The following is a 22683-nucleotide window of genomic DNA, read 5'->3' on the forward strand; positions in this document are numbered from 1 at the left end:
AATGGCATTTTGAGCGATAATCGTTGCGCGTAAATGGGGCTTTAGATACCGTACACTATTAAAGTAAACATTATTAGACTACACCAGTTTATTCAAGCGGGCGTATGCAATTTCAGTCAGTGAAAAATAGACTGATTTCAGTGTTGGTATGTGCGTGCTGCATGCATTTTTGTTGCATACAGTATGTGTCTGTATGTTTTTTTTTTACATTCATGTGCCATTAATGCTTCATGCGCACAAAAAAGCAGGATGACCCATTTGATTTCACTTTTTTGTTTTCACTGTCTCCTGGCAAATGCAAATAAAATGCAACACACGTAAGTAATGTGTGTTTGTGGCTTTTTTTCTGCTCCCAGAATGTACCAATTTACTTTAATGTAATGCAGTGAGTAAAAAATACAGACAACACGCAGACAGAAAATATACCGCTGTGAATGGTCCTTAATGTGAAGACTAACACTTCCATGTTGATCTGGAAAGGCTTTTATACCAGTGGAGATCACCAATAACTAACTGCAGATGATCAATACTGTACAATTTGTTAAAATACCTTTACACTGGCTGATCATCTGAATAATCACAATCTTTGAACGACTGTCTGTTTTCTGTGGATGGAGGTGGACAGCCGAAAGAGAACTCTGGCGCACTCCACCTCCATTCTCTAACAGGCTATCGCTTCTGTGCTTTCACACTGGAGCAAAAGTCTCTGGGATAGATGCTGGGCGCTTATGCACCTGGCAGTCGTCCCCTGTAAAAGGTACCTTTTCTTATACCTAAGAAGTGAAACAATAACATTTTACACATGGGAAATTAATCACATTTTATACAAAACCAATCAATTTCCCCCAAAAAGTTTGTTGTTGATTGTTTACTAGGGATGAGCGAGTATACTCGCTAAGGCACTACTTGCTCGAGTAATGTGCCTTAGCCGAGTATCTCCCTGCTCGTCCCTGAAGATTCGGGGGCCGCCGCAGCTGACAGGTGAGTTGCGGCGGGGAGCGGGGCAGAGCAGGCGGGAGAGAGGGAGAGAGAGATCTCCCCTCCGTTCCTCCCTGCTCTCCCCCGCAGCTCCCCGCCCCGTGGCGGCACCCGAATCTTTCGGGACGAGTGGGGAGATACTCGGCTAAGGCACATTACTCGAGCGAGTAGTGCCTTAGTGAGTATACTCGCTCATCCCTATTGTTTACCTGTGGCCCCTTTTCAAAATTAAAAAACAAAAAGTTTTTTTTTTTTTCTAGTCTAATTTGAACAGTAATTATTATACATAAATGCACCTTAAAGGAATTTCTACACCACTGCAGGAATGGGGGTTAGCTGGCTCCTGGACATGGTAGGGAGAGGCGACTGTACAATCACCATTCAAGGCTATGGCCAAGCCAAGGTTTTTTTTTTTTTTCACTAGGTAAACAGTGTTCCTATATAACACACCAGAGCAATTATCCTTTATAATGCTATGTAATTATTCACTGGCTCTATGTATTACCCTAAATGGGATAACCGGTTGAACGATGCATTGAAATGGCTTCATTTTCTTTTTGTACATAACATAGAAGCTACATGCTCAATTCCATGCCATGATAATTTGTTGCCTGTGTAAATAATTTAGATAAAACAAAGACAGTTTGCTGTGCAGATAAAACTGAAGATGTTAATTAACTGGGTATTAAAATAACAAATGGCATCGAGGGCTTTGAAGGTCATGTAACACTAATGAGAAAAACTATTTGGATATCACAATCTTGTAAAGAAGAAACTTTGCACAGACAAAGCGGTCACCATACATTTTTCACCATGTCCCCCCTCTGTCACGCTAAATATTCCTTTACCTGCCCAATTTCTATTAAATGTGTACATTATATAAAATGCGAGATATTGTAATACAGCACCTGTAATATCAGTGGTGCAAGCTCTGCTGACACTAGAAAGCAACGGAAGGTTAGTAATGGAGTATACTCCGGCAGCGCTTTGGCAGGAAGACAAAATCCAAGCAATTTTTAACAGTTAAGTTCATTTTTGTAAAATGTACTAAGTGATTTACTCTTTAAAGACCTTATTGTGAATCGTTTTTTAGCATTTGTTTTTATGGAAGTGTTGTGATTTACAATGACTGCGCATATAAAACATGAGGTGAAGCAAATATCGCATATTAGTCAAAATAAGTCTTAAACTGAAGAGAAAATAAACTGGGATAAAAAGAAAAACATCAAACTAAATATATATTATTTGCACTCATTAATTTTTATACATTGTTGCAGGTTGCCAGAATAATTGAAATGGTATCTTATTTTAGATTTGCCTGTGAACCAGATACTATGGTTTCTTTAAAATTTCAGTTTATCGTCTTATGAGACTACACCTTGCTGTAAACAATTCTTGATGACTTATTACAATTCTCCCTAATGAGTTCTAATTAATTATACTTGCAGCACAATACATACATGAATTAAGATAACCAGTTGGGCTATGGTGTGGTACAATAAAAGTGACCAAAGAAGTTCTCCACTGTAAAGGCTGGTTTACACAGGCCGGTGATCGCTTAAAGATCGCTCAAACGGCAGTTTGAGTGACAGCTTTGAGTGATCCTTTTGCTATTCAATTACTTAAGAGCAATTAAGTGTGCAAATGAAGCCTTAGCTGAAAGCAGTTAAAAGCCCGAGGGCTCTTATCTGCTTTCAGATCCTTTGTTCTCCAGAGGGAAACAATGCTATCAGCATTACCCGTGGAGAACTGCTGATAAGGCTGAAAGACGATTTTTAGGTTGGTCTGAATTTAACGAACAGCTAACAGTGCACGAAAAGTGCACGATGGGCGCGTGTTTAAACGCAACAATTATTGCTAACGCGATCACCTTTTAGCGATTTTTTAGTGATAATCCGATCATGTAATTGGGCCTTAAGTCAGTGAACATTAGCATACCAAAACAAAAGTTAAATCTATCACAACTTCTCCGCACCCAAAACAACGGATTTTGGGATAGTGGGCAGAGCAATGTCAATTTATTTTTGTTCTACGAACATTTATACATCCAAAACGGCTGGTGTATATAATGGAAACAGCCATTTTGTACCCAGCCATTTATTTCAACCTGCACGTACAAGTGTCAGACTAGTCAGTCCTCATCAGTCAACAATACAGGTGTAGAAATTGGAAATCAACCAGAAAACATAGTCGGCGAGGTCATCCTGTCTGGCGTAATCACTGTGCCATAACTTTACTGGTTATTCTGTTTATAAACCTTTGGACAAGATCCGAATGACCAAGATTTGACAGCTTGGTACAAGGGAGATTTTGTATGTCGATTTACATTAGTGCTGAAAAGTGGCAACAAGTTTAGGATACACACCTTGAAATGGCCCGATCTTATTAATAGGCCACTCTTCAAATATTCCACTTCATGAATTCATTATTCATGTGGAATTATGCCATATAGAATTAACTCCTGTGAGGTGATTTGGCAAGAAAGAGGCAATCTTGTCCTATCCCCACATTTTGGCAAGGTGGCAGTGGCATAGATATGGGGTGTGCAGTGATCACATTTCCAACCGGGCCCCTAAGCCAGGGAGCCCATCTTATCATAATAAGGCTGCTCTGTGGTCTATTTCTGCTCTACCTAATGAGGTCTTGGCAGCCCTCCTACCGCAAGGCAGTGACGCTTCATGCAGAGCAGATAGGCATGGACAGGGCTGTATTCTCCCAAATGTACAGGCCTAATGCTGACTATCTTACCCTTTTGCAGACTCTTGTGCTGCAGGATCTGAGCAGTGGGGCCATGCGCTAAGAGAGGAATGAGTCTAATGACTTCGGACCTGGCTGCTGAATCATCATGGCCACCGAAAATGCAACCAGAACCACCCGCCTGCATAACATCTGGGAGGAGAATGTGGGAGCTGATGAGGATGTAGAACTGAGTGTCAAGATGTAGGTGGAGGACACAGAGTAGATAAGTCAGGTGCAGGCTGAACAAACAAAACACTACTCATACACAGAGACAGACATACTATTTCCTCCTATGTCGCTACTAGTGTATACTATCACAACTTATGTTCCCAATCTTGTATACTATGAGCCCACTATGTCCTACTCCTATATAATACAATAAAACCCTACTTGCACCCCCCTTCTATGATCCCCTGTGTCTCCAATTCTATCTACTATGACCTGCTATGCTCTCCACTCCTATATGCTATGAGTCATCATATACAGGATTGGGGGCACGGGGGGGTCGTAGTATACAGAAAGGGGGGCATAGGAGGATCATATTGCAGCATACAGGAGAGAGATATAGAAGGGTCATAATTAGAGATGAGCGAGCATACTCGCTAAGGACAATTGCTAGATCGAGCATTGTCCTTAGCGAGTATCTCCCCGATCGGCAGAGAAGGTTCGGGTGCCGGCGCGGGTGACAGGTGAGTTGCGGCAGTGAGCAGGAGGGAGCGGGGGGGGGGGGGGGGAGAGAGATCTCCCTTCCATTCCCCCCGCTCTCCTCCGCCGATCCCTGCCCCCCGCCAGCAGCCGAACCTTTTCTCTCGAGCGGGCAGGTACTCACTAAGGGCAATGCTCGCTCGAGCAATTGCCCTTAGCGAGTATGCTCGCTCATCACTAGTCATAATATATAGGAGTGAGGGCACAGGTGTGGTATTTGGATACAGGAATAGAGGTACAGAGAGTCAAAGTGTATAGTAAGGGGCAGAGAAATGGGTTGTATTATGTAAGAGGCTCACATGGGACTCACAGTATATAGGAAGGGGCGGTAATAGTTTCAGTATATTAGTAATATTCTCTTATAGTCTAAGCATAATTTCAGAATTCCTGTAGTGTAGTAGCATTATTCAGTTGCAGTATCATGGTATTATTTAGTCATAGTACAGGAGTGTTACCAACTCACAGTATGGTGATATTACCCAGTTAGAGTATGACTATTTTATTTAGTCACAATATAGTGTTACACCATTGGTGCCCAAGCTGAACTTTAGTTACGACCCTGACAGATGGGATAGATAATTCACATACATGGAAAAAATATTTCCTGGGAGCTTGATGATATTCTGCACATACGAAAAGTCATACAGTAGGAGATAGAATAGGGGCAAAATGTCAAATACTACTGCTATTCATATTGCACTTTTGTTGACAGAGGTTATACCGCCATTTTGGGGCTAGAAAACATGGCTTGATTCTTGCACACAGATGAAACTTTTGATCATGTCTAATCTCCAGATAATCTTTCGGTACAAATACATAATCAGGTTAAGAAGTGGACTGTGGTATGTGTATATATAAAGAACCTATGATTACCAGAGGTGCTCAAATTTGTGCAATATTTTCCAATACATTCAAGAAATAATTTAGCAACGCTCCATTCTTTCTCTTTTTTCACAGACAATGGCATCTCACTATATATGGAGGGTGTAAATTTCCTAAAATGAACACAATTAACCAAAGGCAGTCTTTTTAGATCTTTGTAAAGTTATAAAGATAAAACTAGAACTGTCGATTTTATAACCTTGGTCTTTGATGCCTTTTAATACAAGATTGTTAGGACATTTCCAGTAATGTTTCTACCCCTCTGTAAGTCTGTGTTCTTTTTCTTCTAAGTGTGGTATGTCTTTTAACTTGGTAATACTTTCCACTAGTAATTCTAAGTTGTCACCTCCCTGCTGGCTTAGGGACAACTATTCAAATTATTCTTACTGTTCAGAAGATGTAGCCAACAGTTGTAAGTATTAGAGAGCTTTGGATACCTTTCATGTGCAGCAAAACTTAAAAAAATCACTGCATGTATTTGCAATGGCATAGACCACATGGAATAATTGAAATAATTTGATGTAGAATGAACATCGAAAGTGGTAAACATCTGAAATTTTAGTCTCCATTATTCTAAGCCATGCATCATTATGTCATCTTTCATTGTTTCAAATATCTGGGAACCGATTTGACTACTGGATAGCAATTAAGTAGCTTTAAACTTGCTGCCCTATCATAGTAACACAGCAACACAGTATGTAATGTTGAAAGAAATAATATGTCCATCCAGTTCAGTCTATTATCCTGCATTGTTGATCCAGAGGAAGGCAAAAATCCCAATGAAGTAGAAGACAATTTTCCTCATTTTAGGGAAAAATTCATTCTCGACTCCAAACCTGGCAGTCAAAATAAACCCTGATTCAACGATCCTTCTGAAGTAATCAGCGACTATAACATATTGGAGCTTGAGCCAGTTCAAAGACAGGCAACTAATATGTTACACTCAAGAAAGGCGTCCAGGCCCCTCTTGAACCCGTTTAATGAGTTTGCCATCATCGCGTCCTCAGGGAGAGCGTTCCATAGACTCACTGATTATACAGTCAAGAACTCAGGTCTATATCGGTGTAGAAACCTTCTTTCCTCTAGACGTAGAGGATGCCCCCTAGTTAGAGTCACAGTCCTGGGTATAAACAGATCATGGGAGAGATCTCTGTATTGTTCCCTTACAAATTTAAACATACTTTTTAGGTCCCCTCTAACAGGCTTTTTTCTAAATAACCTCTCTGGCTGTTGTAGTCCACCCATACCATTTATTAACTTAGTTGCCTGTCTTTGAACTAGCTCAAGTTCTGATATGTCCTTCTTGAGTGCTGGTGCCCAAAACTGTACACAATATTCCATGTGTGGTCTGACCAATGCTTTGTAGAGAAAAAGATGAATTTTCTCATCATGTGCCCCTATATGTCTTTTGATGCACCCCATGATCGTGTTTGACTTGGCAGCAGCTGCCTGACACTGGTTGCTCCAGTTAAGTTTACAGTTAAAAAAATTCCCCAAGTCCTTTTCCATGTCATTTCTCCAAGTGGTTTCCCATTTAGTGGCATTTAGCAGTGTTAAAGTCCTTTGCCACTTTTCCACCCAAGCCCCCAAACCTCGTCCAGATCCATTTGCAAGCGTATATTGCCCTCCGTTGTGTTAATTATTACTTAATTATAACGATACATAATTTAATTTTGTATCATCTGCAAATATTGTTATCCTGCTATACAATCCCTCTATGAGGTCATCAACAAATATATTAAAACGAATCATTAACTGTATAACCTAAAACAATCTTATAAACACTTTATGAGTATATCACCTTAGGAAACAATATTGTAATTATCATACCCATCTTATAGCATTTTTCTTAGAACTTTATTTTGGGTTAAACATACATAAAATGTTACCAGCTACTAGAACAAAATGTTTCAGAACACCTTATTCAATTGTTTATTGTGCATTGTGTATTACCTAAAGTATTTATATTACGAAACCTTAGTACTGGATGTTTTATCTTATTAGTTAACATAATAACTATCAGCAGTCATTTACTAGGGCCTTAATCAGATCCTAACAGTAAAACCACTTTTGATTTGCTTTCTACACCACTACTCTCAATAGACCCCCCTGCCTAATGGACATTATACTGCAAAATCTTTAAGAACCCATCTGCCAGAAGGCTTAATGTTTATGGGAGCACATGCAATTATATCCTATATATAGCTATATACGCATGCAGACAAGTATATTTGAGTGCTACACATACTGTACATTCGCCTGCTGTAAGACATATATGAAATAGAAGATGTACTTACTTGAGCAAGTCAGCAAAGTTCTAGCAATGAGACAATCAGGATGCAGCAGTGTTTCAAGCAGCAAGTTCCAATTACAGCATGGTTGGGATAAGAGCAGTTTGAGCTGACCCTGGACTGCCATTTCTCCTGCTGATGGAGTTCTTTCAAAACGTAAGATAAAGAGAGAATAATGTAGTTAATTTATCTATGAAATGAATAGCCTTAAAGTGCAGATGTAATGCTAACTCATTTAAATGTCAATTCCTCCCAGATTACTCAGAAAATGCTTTCATGCTTGCTTACTTTAAAACTGCTCAGGGAAGGAATTACATTTAATCTCAAGTAGCTAAGAGCAAATTAACATTTGGTACACTGCCAGATATGTTACTGACACAAAGTAACTTCACTTATCCTTTGTGTAGAGCCATGTATGTTCTTGTTGTAGAAGGTAAAAATTGGAACTTTGTGCGCATGAATAAATCTGCCTACACTAAGCCTTACCTCGGTGTCACGATACCCAGGAGGTGCACTCAAATTAATTCCGTTTACTGAAAGTCGTTTTGACATGCAAAGGGCTAATCTAAGAAATAACACTCGGTGATTTATCGCTATACATTGCCAAAATACTATAGTGCAATAAAACAGCAATGGTGTTTGTCAGGGTGCCCCGTTGAGTGCGTTTAGAAAAGGAGCAACACAAGAATTTAACTTCATCTTAAAGAGGTTTTCCAGGATTGCCTTTTTTTTGAAGAAATATAGGTCAAATAAAAAAGATAAAATACTAATTCATACGTATTCATATATCCCTCAACGCAATTCCACTTCTGCTGGCCACATTTGGCATAAAAATTAGCTGCAAAGTGACATATATCCTATAGAGTCATAGTGACTTCATGGTTGTTGTCAAGGACTTGGGGCCGGGTATGGAAAGTCCCTGAAAACTGCTGGCAACCACTGTCCCTACCTACTTGCCCCCCTGAGCTAGGGCCACAGGGTGACAACTGGGCGACAGTCCCTAGACTAACTAGGGCAAGGAGTAGACTACAAACAAACACAGAGACAGGTCAGGCAATCCGGGTCGGCAACTGGAGAAGACGCAGTACAAAGGGGTCAGGCGAAGGCGAAGTCAGAGTCCAAGCAAGCAAATCCGAAACAAAGCAGCAATCAGAAAGACGCGGGTGCAGTTGAAAGACCAAACATACACTGGCAGTGCTGGACAGGAACTGAAAGGTTTAAATGCTGTCAGAACTCCCGCCCCAGCAGCTGATTGGAGCAGGGAGCCTGACAGCAACAGGAGCCAGTCACAGAGCACTGCAAAACCCACCCCCAGCAATTGATGGGCGGGCGAAACATAGGAAGCGTGCCCGGTTGTCATGGCAACGGGGACGCGGGGCGGTGCCTGCCACGTCCCTAGCAACCTGGCGGTGTACAGAACTACGGTGGCCAGGGGAGGTTACCAATACAGGGGCTCCCCTGCGCCGCAGCCCAGCCACCCGGGTGATGAGACCAGCGGTGCGGGCATGGAGGCCCCCGGGAGCCATTGGTTCTGACAGTTGTGTCAGTAAACAGCAACTAGCAAGAGTGAAATCTAAATATTTATACCCAAAGATCTTCTCTAGTAGGATACAAGTTTCTAGAGTCTTCTAAGTCAGTCAAGTTAAAGAAAGTTCATCTAATTCAAGCTATTGCTGTGTAGCGATGATATGGTATAAACACCAACTACGGCCTGTGGACAGCAGCCAGATGGAGCTAAATTGCCACAGGATATATGGATATGATATTTTATTAATTTAACTCGAGCTTGAAAAAGACCCAGTTATTGTAATAGTCAAAACACTGCTAGTCTGTGCTTGTTTGGAAATGAGACAAATCTGCCTATAGAGGATGCAGTCCTTTCCAGCTTTCTTTTAAGAACCACAGTATTGGAGAGATTTGGGGATCTTTCTGTGCTTACGACCTCACCGCTACCATTTCCCAATAACCCGGTGCTGTCCTACCTCTTGAACCTTTTTACAGCTCTACCATGAAAATAAAACTGTTTTCATTGTGTGCATCTAGGTCGCCTTTTGAAGCACCTCATGATCTTGTTTGCTTGGCAGCAGCGGCCTGGCTCTGGCTTCTATGATTCAGGTTATATAAATATATATAGGAATATCCCCAGTTGTTTCCATTTCAAGTTTACTCAGCGTTATACCATTTAATATGTCGTCGTAAAATCAGTTCGAAGTGCATATCCTTGCTTTAACTTATAAGTCCAATTTTCCAAATTCTCCATGCCCCCTAGGACACAGTAATACCATCATGTTCTATGTTAATTGTCTTGTACAGTTTATTGTATAGCAAAAAAATGTCACAGATCACATTCCTCAGTTCACACTATACAAATTAATAGAATATTCTCTACAAATGAGCAAATGGTTCTTTTTAGAGTCTGGATCACTTACAATGTCATTGACAAATATACTAAAAGAGCACTGGGCTGTAGTTCAAACACTGACCCTTGTGGAATCTTACTGGTAATTCAATGTACATGGTGAAAGTGAATACAATACATACAAATGAAGGAGTTGCCAACAGCAACTAATCAGATTTTAACAGGATCTGTGTCACAATTTGGTGCCAGGCTCTAGTCACTTGCTGTAACCGCTGCTGGTGGGAAATGAGGTCAAGGAGGCAGCCGGGGTCTGGTACACAGGATGGCGGTGCAGCGCAAAGGGTTCAAGCAGTAGCGAAGTCAAGAGGAAATAACTGGGGTCTGGTACCAGGGATGGTGGTGTAACCCAAGGCTTTAAGCAGTAGCAAAGTCAGGAAGAAAAGACAGGGGTCTGGTACACGAGATGGACGATCTGTTTATAGAAAGGCAGCTTTGCAGGATGATAGCTTGGTTAAAGGTTAGAGGCAGAAGGCACAATAAACACGCAAAGAGGGAGTGACGGGGCAAGGCTTTTATAGGGTAACTAATCAGGAAGCAGGGTGGAGCTAATCAGGAATACAGGAGAAGGAACAAGAAACAAGGACAAGGTTTATCAGGGGAGCTGTTCAGTGAACTGAATGGCTCATTAGGAAGGGCTACTGCTAGGAGTACAGGAGGTTGCAGGTTTGAATACTAACAATCTGATTCGTTGTATGGACAACTCCTCCACTTTTAGCTTGCATAAATTTGGTAAGCCTCCCCTAGTATCCATGACATTATTAGTGTGCCTACTGTAACACCAGGAAGCTAGAGCGCATGCTACACATTCAGTGTTGTCACATATGGCTTTGAAAAGTAGGATGGTGCTGAAACAATAACAGGATTTTTATAATAGATGTATCACATGAAATGCATTAAGCTCTCTTTATATTTTTCACTTGGAAATGTACCCACACAGATGAAAGGGGACAGTTTGTGGTTTTCACCAGAGGTTTCCCTATACAAGTATATTTCTTCTCCTTTGAAATCTATGACAATGCAGAAATTCAGTAAGTATTTTCACCAAACCCGTTGCTGACTGCTGAATCCCAATTTGCACTAAATAGCTGTGGGTGCTCCACTCGGGACTGCCACTAATCAGCTGAATGAGGAGACCAAGGCACGTGGGTGAATGCTATGGCCTCTTCTCAGACCTGTCACATTCATCAGTCCCATGGCTACAGTGCTCACCCAAGCGCTGCAGCCAGTTGAGACAAAATAGGTACACAGAGGTTGGCCGGCATACACTTGAGGAATCTGCTAAACTGTTGTAGATTTATTAAATACTCCAAAAGTATACAGAATAAGTAGGCAATATTTTGGGCTTGTGGCTCTTTATCAAACCAGATGTATGAAGAATCAGACTTCAAGTTTATGCTTCTCTGTCAGTCTTGGATTTTGATTCTCCATACATCCTACTTGATAAAAGACCACTTGCCTGAAATGTCACCAGCTTATTTTGTGTACATCTGGAGCATTTATTAAATCTACAAAAATTTAGGAAATCCCTAAAGTGTGTGCTGTACAATCACTGTAAACCTACAGTATTTGGGATCCAAGACCGTGGAACTCCTGGATATTGCGCCACATTCTTCCAGTCATGAGAGAGTGCTACCATGCACATACTTTTGCAAGTTGCTATCCTAAGGATAAAATATTCAATACTTTAATCCCTGAAAATCCCTTTAGGTTAGTAGAGGACTCTGGGAAAAATATTTTATGGTGGTCCCCCATACTTCCTTTGGACTCAGATCTGCCTAATCCCTATTGCAGCCACACATAGAAGAGAGCTGCCCTCACAGGGTCCTCTCCAGTGAAATTTTGGCCATTACAGACAGAGGTGAGTAACTACCTTACACACACACACACAAAAAAAGAGCGCTACATACAAGACTCACCACCCCTGGTGCTGTTTGTGCCCTCCTCGCAATGTGACCAAAGAACTGGATGATTAATCCATTATGCTCAGAAAAGTAACCACTAAAATGTTGTTTCTGCCCTCAAAATGATGAGCCAGGCATATTCAAGTACAAAAAATGTAATATAAATATATTTGAAAATAAAATACAATGAAGCATGCAAAGTAAGTTTTAGTACAGCTTGTATATATTTACTTAGATTATGATGATCTACTTCTACTTTTATCAAATTACGGTATGTTCACACATAACGGGAATGTTGTGGATGCTACTAAGCACCGCAGCCACCAGTCAGGTGATGTGGAAGTGGGTGTATCACCTGATTGACGACCACAGAGCTTAGTAGTGGTTGCTGGGTGATGGCTGCTCGAAGCGCTGCAGAGAGGGGCTGCTAATTATGAGGTGAGTAGAGCGCCACGCTGAAATCAGCTGAAGATCTGGAGTCGAAATCTGCACCAATGTTGTGGAGTTTGACTCTATTTTTGATGCAGAAATGCTACGGATTTTCCATTGCAGAAAATCCGTAGAATTGCGGCTATATCTGAACGTACCCTTAGTAATACTTACCAGTATTGTTTAGAAGCATACAACCGCTAGTAAATATACACCAAATGTGAAATAAAGCTTTCGACTCCTCGCCTCATTCTTTACTTACAAAATATGCAATATGATTTGAAAAACTATGAAACACCAAAATTACTAAAATGAAAAAGGTTTCACAAGCTGAATATTATTCTCTCTCTTTGAAGCACAAGTCATGTATAATCATTATGATGCTGACAGCAGACTGAAGTGAATGACATTTTACTTTTGTTTGATATGTACACAAAGCTCCTGACGCCAGCAAAAAAATCATGTATATTATTAAGTGGATCCATTGTATTACTTATTGGTATAATTACATTTCATATGCACATGAAGTCCAGGTCAGATTAAGTCTATAAAATATAGTGGAATTTCAGAAGCAAAGATTAAATTTTTTCTAATGGAGTCTGAGTCTATCGCAAATTTCCAGCCTTTCATATATTCGTTATTGGCCTTTGAATTGAAGCAAATAACATACAAGTGCTTTGATATTCCAGAATCAGCAGTTCACACAGCTACAGAATATGTATATACCCTCTATACCAAGGAATTGTATATAATAGACACAAATACCACTATGTTCACATCAGTGTTTTTCTAGCTATATAAAAACTAAAAAAGATAGCTAGATAGACCGATACAAATGTACCTGAAAAATGCATCTCTCATAAAGGGTTAACCTACTACAAGGTTGACAGATTGCTGATAGTTTGGGTTATAATGCACAGTGGCATTTAAAGAGTTATCATGCACAGTGCACATTGGGAAGGGGTTAAACTCATCACTCTCATTCACGAAGTTCTCAACCGTGCTACACCATCCTATATCTCCTCCCTCATCTCTTTCTACCACCCTACCAGTCTGCGCTCCGCTAATAACCTTAGACTAGGCTTCTCTTTAATCTGAACGTTCCATTCCCATCTCTAAGATTTTTCCCGGGCTGCAACACTCCAGACAATCAGGTCAATTCCCAAGCCCACAGTTTTAAGCATGCCCCAAAACTGCCTCTTTTTTTAGAGAAGCCTACTATATTCGCAAATCTAACTCTTCTCCATTTACCTTGATTCTATATCTCCCCTTGGAAACCTGACCCCCTTCATCCCCCATATCACATACACCTTAATGCACTTTATATCTGTACGTGCACAGATACCGGCTGGTGACTGGTTCATACAGCTTTATGTATACTATCCTATTCATATACTGAACCTCTCAAAAACTGATCTGCTCATTTCCGCCCTGTGCTCTCTGACCTCATCCTGACATCTCCATTCAGCTTTGACTTTACTGACCCAGGTTGAGGCAAAAACTGGTCTAAGAGCTGACCCCACTGCCTTAAGGGAAATTTGGTTAGGGTCTCAATCTTCCTATCACACACATCTTGAAAAGATGGAGCATCCACTATAAGAAGAGTGGTATGTCTTGCCAACCGGGACACTAGTGGATCCACAACTGGTGAAGTCGACCATTTTTTAAAATTAATTCTGCTGGTAAGGGATACATAAGATCTAAGCGTTTAGGCATAATGAAGCTTTTCTTGAGAATATTCCATTCCCTAGTCAATACTTCATCGAAGGAGGAATATGTTTTGGGGAACACCTTAGACGTCTGAAGAAAAAAACAGCTGTAGATTGTGTCAGATATCTGCAGGGTATTGGTTTTGGCAGCCATTAGGCTATCCATCATTGTGGAAAGCTTGGAAGCTTGCTTCTCATCCAGATCGGAATTAGAGGGAGAGTCAGATAATTCGCCTGCTGAGCAACTGCTGTGTCTGCAGTAAAACTGGAGTTTTACTCTGAACGCACTTTGGGAGGCGCTGAACGGGAGGATGTTGCAGGCAGCCAGGATGACCATCTTGAGTGAGAGGGCCTACATTTCTCTTATGGCCTTTCTTGGGAGAAACTCTAAAATATGGAGTCAACTCCATAAGATACCTCCTAAATGGGAGCACTGGACATATGTTCTAAGTTATCCAGAATGCAGAAACTGCAGCGCCCACCAGACAGCCCACATCCACAGCTAGGCAATGCTACGCCAGCTGTGGACAGCTCCAGGACCACCCCTGCCTCTCTGTTGATTCCCTATTCCAGAATGGTGCTTGAAAACTAGCGAGAAGAATAGGTCTGCCTCCTGCTGACACTAAGCTAAAACTGATTTGCTGGGTGCCTGCGGGGAGAAGTTAATTTTTTTTTCTGCTTAGTATCTGCCTCATAGTGGCATAAGTATATACCCACTGTCGAAACCGTGTCCCCTAACGATACACACGAGAACCGACATTTTCTGTCATGGCGTCATTAATAGGTTGCTGGTCTGCATGGTGAACTACATATATCAGAATGGTCTGGCACCCTGTATCCACTATGTGTGGTAGTGTACACCAAGCATCCACCCCCCTCATTATCAGGAGGCAGTGTGAGTGGCTGTTTTATCGGTGCCCTCACAGGTGTTATTGGCTCCTCCATTTGGTAGTCAGCTACCTGCATGGTGAGAGGAGGATGCATCTATATGCATTCCTCAGTCAGTAAGTAATGGCCATTTTTTGTGATTGTTTTTAATTCTTGATTTCCCCTTCTGTGATGCACACGAGAAGTTATAGTACATTTCTGCATAGGCAATTATAAAAGTTAATTAAAAATAGCCACCCGTACAACACAGTACAGGTATTTAAGGATCATGTAATTAGCTAATTTTTTGCAGATTTTAATTTAAAAATTTTACTGCAAAGAGCAAGAGATGAAATTCAGTAGCTGCAAATGACGTGATGTGTTATGCAACACTTGGTGAAACACTTTCCATATGCATCTGTTTAAATGGAATTAATAAAAAAGTAATTTATAGAATATTCTGTTACAAATATAGTTTTTCCCATAACCAGATGGAGAATGATCAAGTTGCAATATATACAAATTTCTGGCACTTAAAGTAGCTGCAGATTGAAATATTCACAGGAAAGTGATTCGCTCTAAGGGGAGAAATTACATGCTGTAGGAAAAAACCTTGGCCACCGAACGACCACCGATAGCTGTATGGAGTGGTTCTATGTTGGACATATGGAGAGGCATATGCTAGCTCATTCTCATAACTAACACAGCTCTGTGTGAGTAAGACGAGCCTCATAAATGGAAGAAGAAAAATCTCATGAAACAGAACAAGCACATAATTCTAACTAAAGCGAGATATTAACCAGAGAAAGAAAAAGCATTTACATCTTTCCCAGAATTTCACAACAGATGTAAGAGGAAAATAGGTTACTCCTAACTGTGCAATAAAGCAAATTAAGGTAAAGTGAAGGCACAATCAGATAGGTCAGTTATTAAAACAGAAAGACAGGCTGTTGATAGGAATACAGCAATGAAAATATTTTTATAGGGCTCAATTTATTGGTGTCTTTTTTATATACAACTAATTGTTACCGTAAAATTAAACACATGCATCAATTACCAGTAATCTCCTATCAACAGGACAGGCATGTTACAGCACTGCATCACAAATGCTGTAGAGTATTCAAATAATATAGGTTTGATCACACAAACACAAGAATGATTCAACATTGACGACTATACAGTATCATTGTTTTTCAGTATATGTAATTTTTTACTTATGTTTGCTTAGATCCAGAGGCGTAACTTGAATCTTCTGGGCCCCAATGCAAAATCTCTAACAGGGCTCACAATTATAATGCTTTATTCATAGTACTGGGGTTAGGTCTGGCAGACGTGGGCGTCGTGCTCTGAATCTGTGATGGCCTTTATCCAGCACTGTCATGGTTAAATTAGGTCTGCCTCTTCCACCCAACTGCAGATTGTTAGTGATCTCTTTACCACTATATAGAGGCCTCAGACCTGACAGCCTCTGCTGCAGTGTTGGTGTATGAGCCCTCATATATGCACGTGGCGCAGCTGCTCCTGTTTGCTCCTGTGTTTGCAGTTTATGCTGTGTCTTGAGTTTGCTCAAGTACTTCCAGCTAGGTTCTGAACTTGCTCACTCCTTGGTTCTGCAGACGGCATGGTGTTATCCAACTTCCTGGTGATCAGCCCTGACAGGGTTAATCAGCACCTAGGTTCCCACGCAGGGCCACCCTTGTCAAGACGAATTCTCTGCTATTGATAGACAGGGACTTTCCATCTCCTGCTTCCAGCATAGGGCTAGATCCCCTGGTCACCTTGCATTCCAAGTCATGCCTTCTAGCAGTAAGCATTCGAGTTTCCAGAGTCAGCTGTCTGCCCTGCCAGTCTGTTCCATCTACTGGTTGGGCGACACAGCGGATCCACGTCAAAACCCTAACAACTTGGCCCGGGAGCAACCACATCCCCTATAGTTACGCCCCTGCTTAGATTAAATGACATTATCTTATGCAGCAATAACACTCGTCTAAATAAATGATAAGAATAAAAAGGCTAGATAAACTATATTAAAAAGGGAGTCTGTCAGTTCCTATAAGCCCATAAACTAAAACTTATGAGGTCATGGAAGTGGAAATGCTTAATCTGGGCATGTGAGTGTTATACTTGCCCTCCTTGGTGTTTCCCCTCTGGATGCTGTTAAAGCCACTGCTGCATGCACCCAGCAGACTACATAGATGTGCAAGGGGGTACAGATTGTCATTGTTTAACACTGTGTGGTTTGTTCGAGTGTACTGTAACTTTAAGAGGGGCGGGAATGGGGGTAGACAACCATGAGCAGTATTTGGCCAGAAATGGAGTTGAGAAACAACTACGCTGAAAATGGAGGCAGAGAGAAGTTTCTCCTGAGTGGTCTCCTCTGGTGAAGATGGAACAATACCTGTGCAGCGCCACCTATTGGATGGCAGCATTCCTTCAAATCAATGTACGACTTTTTAACAAGTCTGTAAAACAATGATTGGAAATTGGGATTCCTATTCCCAATCATTGTTTTACAGACTTGTTAAAAAGTCGTACATTGATCTGAAGGAATGCTGCAATCCAATAGATTGTGCTGCTGAGGTATTATTCCATCGTCCTTATTTGCATAAATTACCCAGAGGGGCGTACCTGGCCTTATAAGTGTCCTAACTCACTTTTAAGGTGTCTTCTCACACCCTTTCTGGGTGCTCTCCTTAGGGAGAGACGATGACATCCCCCAAACCCACTCACCCCCTGGGTGTCTCCACACTTTTTTTTGATGCTCTCCTAAAGGAGAGACGACACCCCTCTTGACCCTGGAATCAGAGAGGCACAGAAAAAAGGAACTCAGAGTCCATCAGACCCCGTTCCCTCCCTTTCAGTAATGTCACCTACCTGCAACCGAGTACAGACTGTTAATCCTGGTAAACAGGTGCAAACTTTTGCTATCTCACAGTTAATACGGAAACCAAAAGTGTTCTTGTTGAGTGCAGCTTGTGTTATTTTATACAAAAGTGACCAAGCAATCCAGGACTCTGTCTATTCACCTGATTGCAATTGTTTGAAGCATAAATGATGATACCTAAGGCCTACATCAGTTTTCCGAGAAGCCTCCGTGCTACAGCAACTAGCAGGGCCTATTTTAAGTCCAGACCCTCTCCTAACCTGGTATAGCCATAACCAGGTCATGAGTTCCTGCTGCCCCATCTGTCTACACAGAAGGTCAAAGGAACCATGACTTTGTTCATGAATATCAGCATGGTGTATCCAACAACTACCCAGGCAACCAAGGAAGCTCCGAGCCTGCCACCAGATTCCTCTCACAGGTGAGCACATGGAACGAGAAGGCTAGTCCCTTTAAGTATGACTATACAAACCGGATAACGCTGCTACAACTGCTTTTTTTAAAAGAAAAATTATTTTACATTTTAATACGTTTACCATAAAAACATACAATTGTAATGACAAGTAGAATAACGTTAACATATTATTTAAACTACAAATGACATTAAGAAAAGTATGGGGAATTTTCAGTTCTTGCTTTCAATTTCCACTCTAAAAATTGAATAAAAGTTTTACAATAATTATTTGCCCTAAAATGGTGGCAGTAAAAACTACAGCTTGTCCCATAAAATATAAGTTGTCATACAGCTACACTGCCAAGAAAATAAAAATACAGCTAAGGCTTTTTGAATGGAGCAAGTGAACAAAACCCTCAGTCCTGATGGTCCAAAATAGGCCAGCCTTAACGGTGCTAAAGTCTGACCACGAGAAAACATTGCAGGGCTCAAAAGAAGTTTAGAAACTAATCAAAATATTCTAGACCTTCCTTTTTTAAATTTGGTCATTGTCATTTTTAAAAGTCTTGGCATGTTATACTGATATGTCAGCAATGTAAAAAGTTGGGGTCCCAGTGCTGAAACAATCAATGATCACTAGGACAAATGGGCTGCAGACTTCTATTGTGAGTTCTGCACTTTGTACTGAGTTCTGTAACCCTTTGACTCCTGTTTGCTACCCTTAGCTCTCTTCAGAAAGTTACAGGCAGTGTTGGAGTGTGTTACTGTACCTGGAACCAACCAAAGGAAATCATTCTGAGGGCCCATATAAGGAATTAAGCAGCTCCCGGGTCCAGCGAACTCTCAGGCAGATGCTGCATGTTTTGTCCTCCATTCTCAGCACCAGAGGTGTACATAGAACTCATATAGTCTATAACACGGCAGGCTTAGATTCAGCGGCTTAAGTTCTATGTATGGTAGTATATGATAACTCTATATACCAGTTCTACACAGAGAGACGCGATTACAGGGCAGTTACCTCCAGTGATCACAGGTGACGCCTATTCTGATTGGAGTCGTTAACTTTCCATTTCCTTGTCTATCCAGGCCCAGACCACCATTAAGTCTTTCAGCTACAACTCATCTTTTGACACTCCCCCTATCCTGCTGATATTCCCTCCTCTCAGTACCCCCACTCACAATACTAACACCTCCCTAAATGTGACCCCACTTGGCAATAGCACCCCTTTGAACCCCCACTTGGCAATAATGCCTCCTCTGTGACTTTACTTGATAATAGTGCCACCTCTATAGTCCACTTGGTACCACAACTTTGGTCATCAGTACAAATAATTTTAGTCTCTCAAAAACGCCTCATGCAGCACACTCCATTCTACCCAACTTTTCCCCCATCTACGACATGTACTGTACTGTGAGAGCAGAAGATGGGGGAGAAATCGGTTAGCACAGTGAATGCAGCATCTAAGTAAAGATAGTTGTACGCTGGCCAGATAATTGGAAGGAGAGACCTGACAAGTGGGCCAGAGCCCTCCTACACCACTAGCCCCATAGCAGTTACATGGGGCCCATTGGCACAAAGAACTAGATACAGAACAGAAGAGAGCTGAAAAACCTTAGTGGGTAGAAGGCCATACCTCTTTTATCCTAGTGATTAGTGGAGGTCTCGGTACCCAGACCCCACACTCACACCTTCAGACATGACTTTAATCCTTTAAAAATATGCAGTGTGAAAAGTTGGCTAATGATGAAGAAGTGCTGAATTTGATTGAAATGTGTGTCTAGGTTCTTTAGAATAGTCTAAATTGGTTACTCATATGCAAGCTTTTTTCTGTAAAATGTATCTTTCAATACATTCATACATGAATAATCAAGCAATCAGCATCTTGGTCCAAATCTCGGCAACTATAATGAGATAAAAATGTATTATATGATGAGATAAAATAAATTATCTCCAAGCTTGAAAAAAGAAGATAAAACAGCACACGATATTTGAAATACACATCAAAGTAAGCAGTAATAAAACAAAAGATACTTACTTAGACAAAGAAGGGAATAGGTTTGGATTAATAAAAGTAAGCCAGAACAAAAGGTCTTCTGATGCTGATTCTGAAGAATGTGAATGAAACTCATTCAAACTTGTCTTGATAGTCCTAGAATGACATTATTTGCAATGAGAAATTAAAACAATACAGTCTTCTTATTAAAGATAAAATGTTCATCCAGACAGTGGAAGCTATTTTATATGGTGAATTAATGTTCTTCAAAGAAGACCATAACATATGTTTCATCAGAATATAATCCAAGTCTTGTGACTATTTAGAGATAAAAACACTTAAACTGATGTCTTTACTATACATCCTAAAGAATGCCTACTCCTGGTGGAGGTCCAAAATAATACCTTCACTATACGTCATATGTAGAGATGAGCGAGCACCAAAATGCTCGGGAGCTCGTTACTCGGGACGAAATTATCGCGATGCTCGAGGGTTCGTTTCGAGTAACGAACCCCATTGAAGTCAATGGGCGACTCGAGCATTTTTGTATATCGCCGATGCTCGCTAAGGTTTCCATTTGTGAAAATCTGGGCAATTCAAGAAAGTGATGGGAACGACACAGCAACGGATAGGGCAGGCGAGGGGCTACATGTTGGGCTGCATCTCAAGTTCCCAGGTCCCACTATTAAGCCACAATAGTGGCAAGAGTGGGCCCCCACCCCCTTCCAACAACTTTTACTTCTGAAAAGCCCTCATTAGCAATGCATACCTTAGCTAGGCACCACACTACCTCCAACAAAGCACAATCACTGCCTGCATGACACTCCACTGCCACTTCTCCTGGGTTACATGCTGACCAACCCCCCCCCCCCTCCCGCACGACCCAGTGTCCACAGCGCACACCAAACTGTCCCTGCGCAGCCTTCAGCTGCCCTCATGCCACACCAGCCTCATGTCTATTTATAAGTGCGTCTGCCATGAGGAGGAACCGCAGGCACACACTGCAGAGGGTTGGCACGGCTAGGCAGCGACCCTCTTTAAAAGGGGCGGGGCGATAGCCCACAATGCTGTACAGAAGCAATGAGAAATCCAATCCTGTGCCACCTTCATCAGGAGCTGCACACGTGGGCATAGCAATGGGGAACCTATGTGCCACACACTATTCATTCTGTCAAGGTGTCTGCATGCCCCAGTCAGACCGCGTTTTTTTATAAATAGTCACAGCCAGGTACAACTCCGCAATGGGAATTCCGTGTGCACCCACAGCATGGGTGGCTTCCTGGAACCCACCGGCGGTACATAAATATATCCCATTGCATTGCCCATCACAGCTGAGGTAATGTCGTGCTTAATGCAGGTGGGCTTCGGCCCACACTGCATGCCCCAGTAAGACTGGGGTTCTTTAGAAGTGGACACATGCAGTTACAACTCCGTGTGGACCCACGGCATGGGTGGCTCCCTGGAACCCACCGGCTGTACATAAATGTATCCCATTGCAGTGCCCAACACAGCTGATGTAACATCAGCTTTAATGCAGGTGGGCAAAAAATTAATTGGATTACACTGTAGGTGAGGGCCCCAAAAAATTGGTGTACCAACAGTACTAATGTACGTCAGAAAAATTGCCCCTGCCCAACCAAGAGGGCAGGTGAAACCCATTAATCGCTTTGGTTAATGTGGCTTAATTTGTAACTAGGCCTGGAGGCAGCCCAGTTAAAATAAAAATTGGTTCAGGTGAAAGTTTCAACGCTTTAATGAGCATTGAAACGTATAAAAATTGTTTAGAAAAATTATATGACTGAGCCTTGTGGGCCTAAGAAAAATTGCCCGTTCGGCGTGATTACGTCAGGTTTCAGGAGGAGGAGCAGGAGGAGGAGGATGAATATTATACACAGATTGATGAAGCTAAAAGGTCCACGTTTTTGATGGTGATAGAGAACGATGCTTCCATCCGCGGGTGCAGCCTACGTATTGTTTAGGTATCGCTGCTGTCCGCTGGTGGAGAAGAGAAGTCTGGGGAAATCCAGGCTTTGTTCATCTTGATGAGTGTAAGCCTGTCGGCACTGTCGGTTGACAGGCGGGTACGCTTATCTGTGATGATTCCCCCAGCCGCACTAAACACCCTCTCTGACAAGACGCTAGCCGCAGGACAAGCAAGCACCTCCAGGGCATACAGCGCGAGTTCAGGCCACGTGTCCAGCTTCGACACCCAGTAGTTGTAGAGGGCAGAGGCGTCACGGAGGACGGTCGTGCGATCGGCTACGTACTCCCTCACCATCCTTTTACAGTGCTCCCGCCGACTCAGCCTTGACTGGGGAGCGGTGACACAGTCTTGCTGGGGAGCCAGAAAGCTGTCAAAGGCCTTAGAGAGTGTTCCCCTGCCTGTGCTGTACATGCTGCCTGATCTCTGCGCCTCCCCTGCTACCTGGCCCTCGGAACTGCGCCTTCGGCCACTAGCGCTGTCAGATGGGAATTTTACCATCAGTTTGTC

At 41.9% G+C, this 22683-nt stretch overlaps 1 protein-coding gene across 4 annotated transcripts in view; it reads right to left on the reverse strand.

Moving 5' to 3' along the window:
- Window positions 1–22683, reverse strand: part of KIAA0825 (KIAA0825 ortholog) — a 379136-nt gene that overhangs the window by 227934 nt on the left and 128519 nt on the right. For all 4 annotated transcript variants that reach the window (XM_066602996.1, XM_066602997.1, XM_066602995.1 and 1 more), the window contains exons 12-13: window positions 20235–20348; window positions 7602–7741 (exon numbers count right to left, since the gene is read on the reverse strand). In XM_066602996.1, coding sequence (XP_066459093.1) covers window positions 7602–7741; window positions 20235–20348 — 254 coding nt within the window. The remainder of the gene's footprint in view (window positions 1–7601; window positions 7742–20234; window positions 20349–22683) is intronic.

The sequence above is a fragment of the Eleutherodactylus coqui genome, chromosome 5, assembly GCF_035609145.1.
Source record: "Eleutherodactylus coqui strain aEleCoq1 chromosome 5, aEleCoq1.hap1, whole genome shotgun sequence".
Lineage (NCBI taxonomy): Eukaryota > Metazoa > Chordata > Amphibia > Anura > Eleutherodactylidae > Eleutherodactylus > Eleutherodactylus coqui.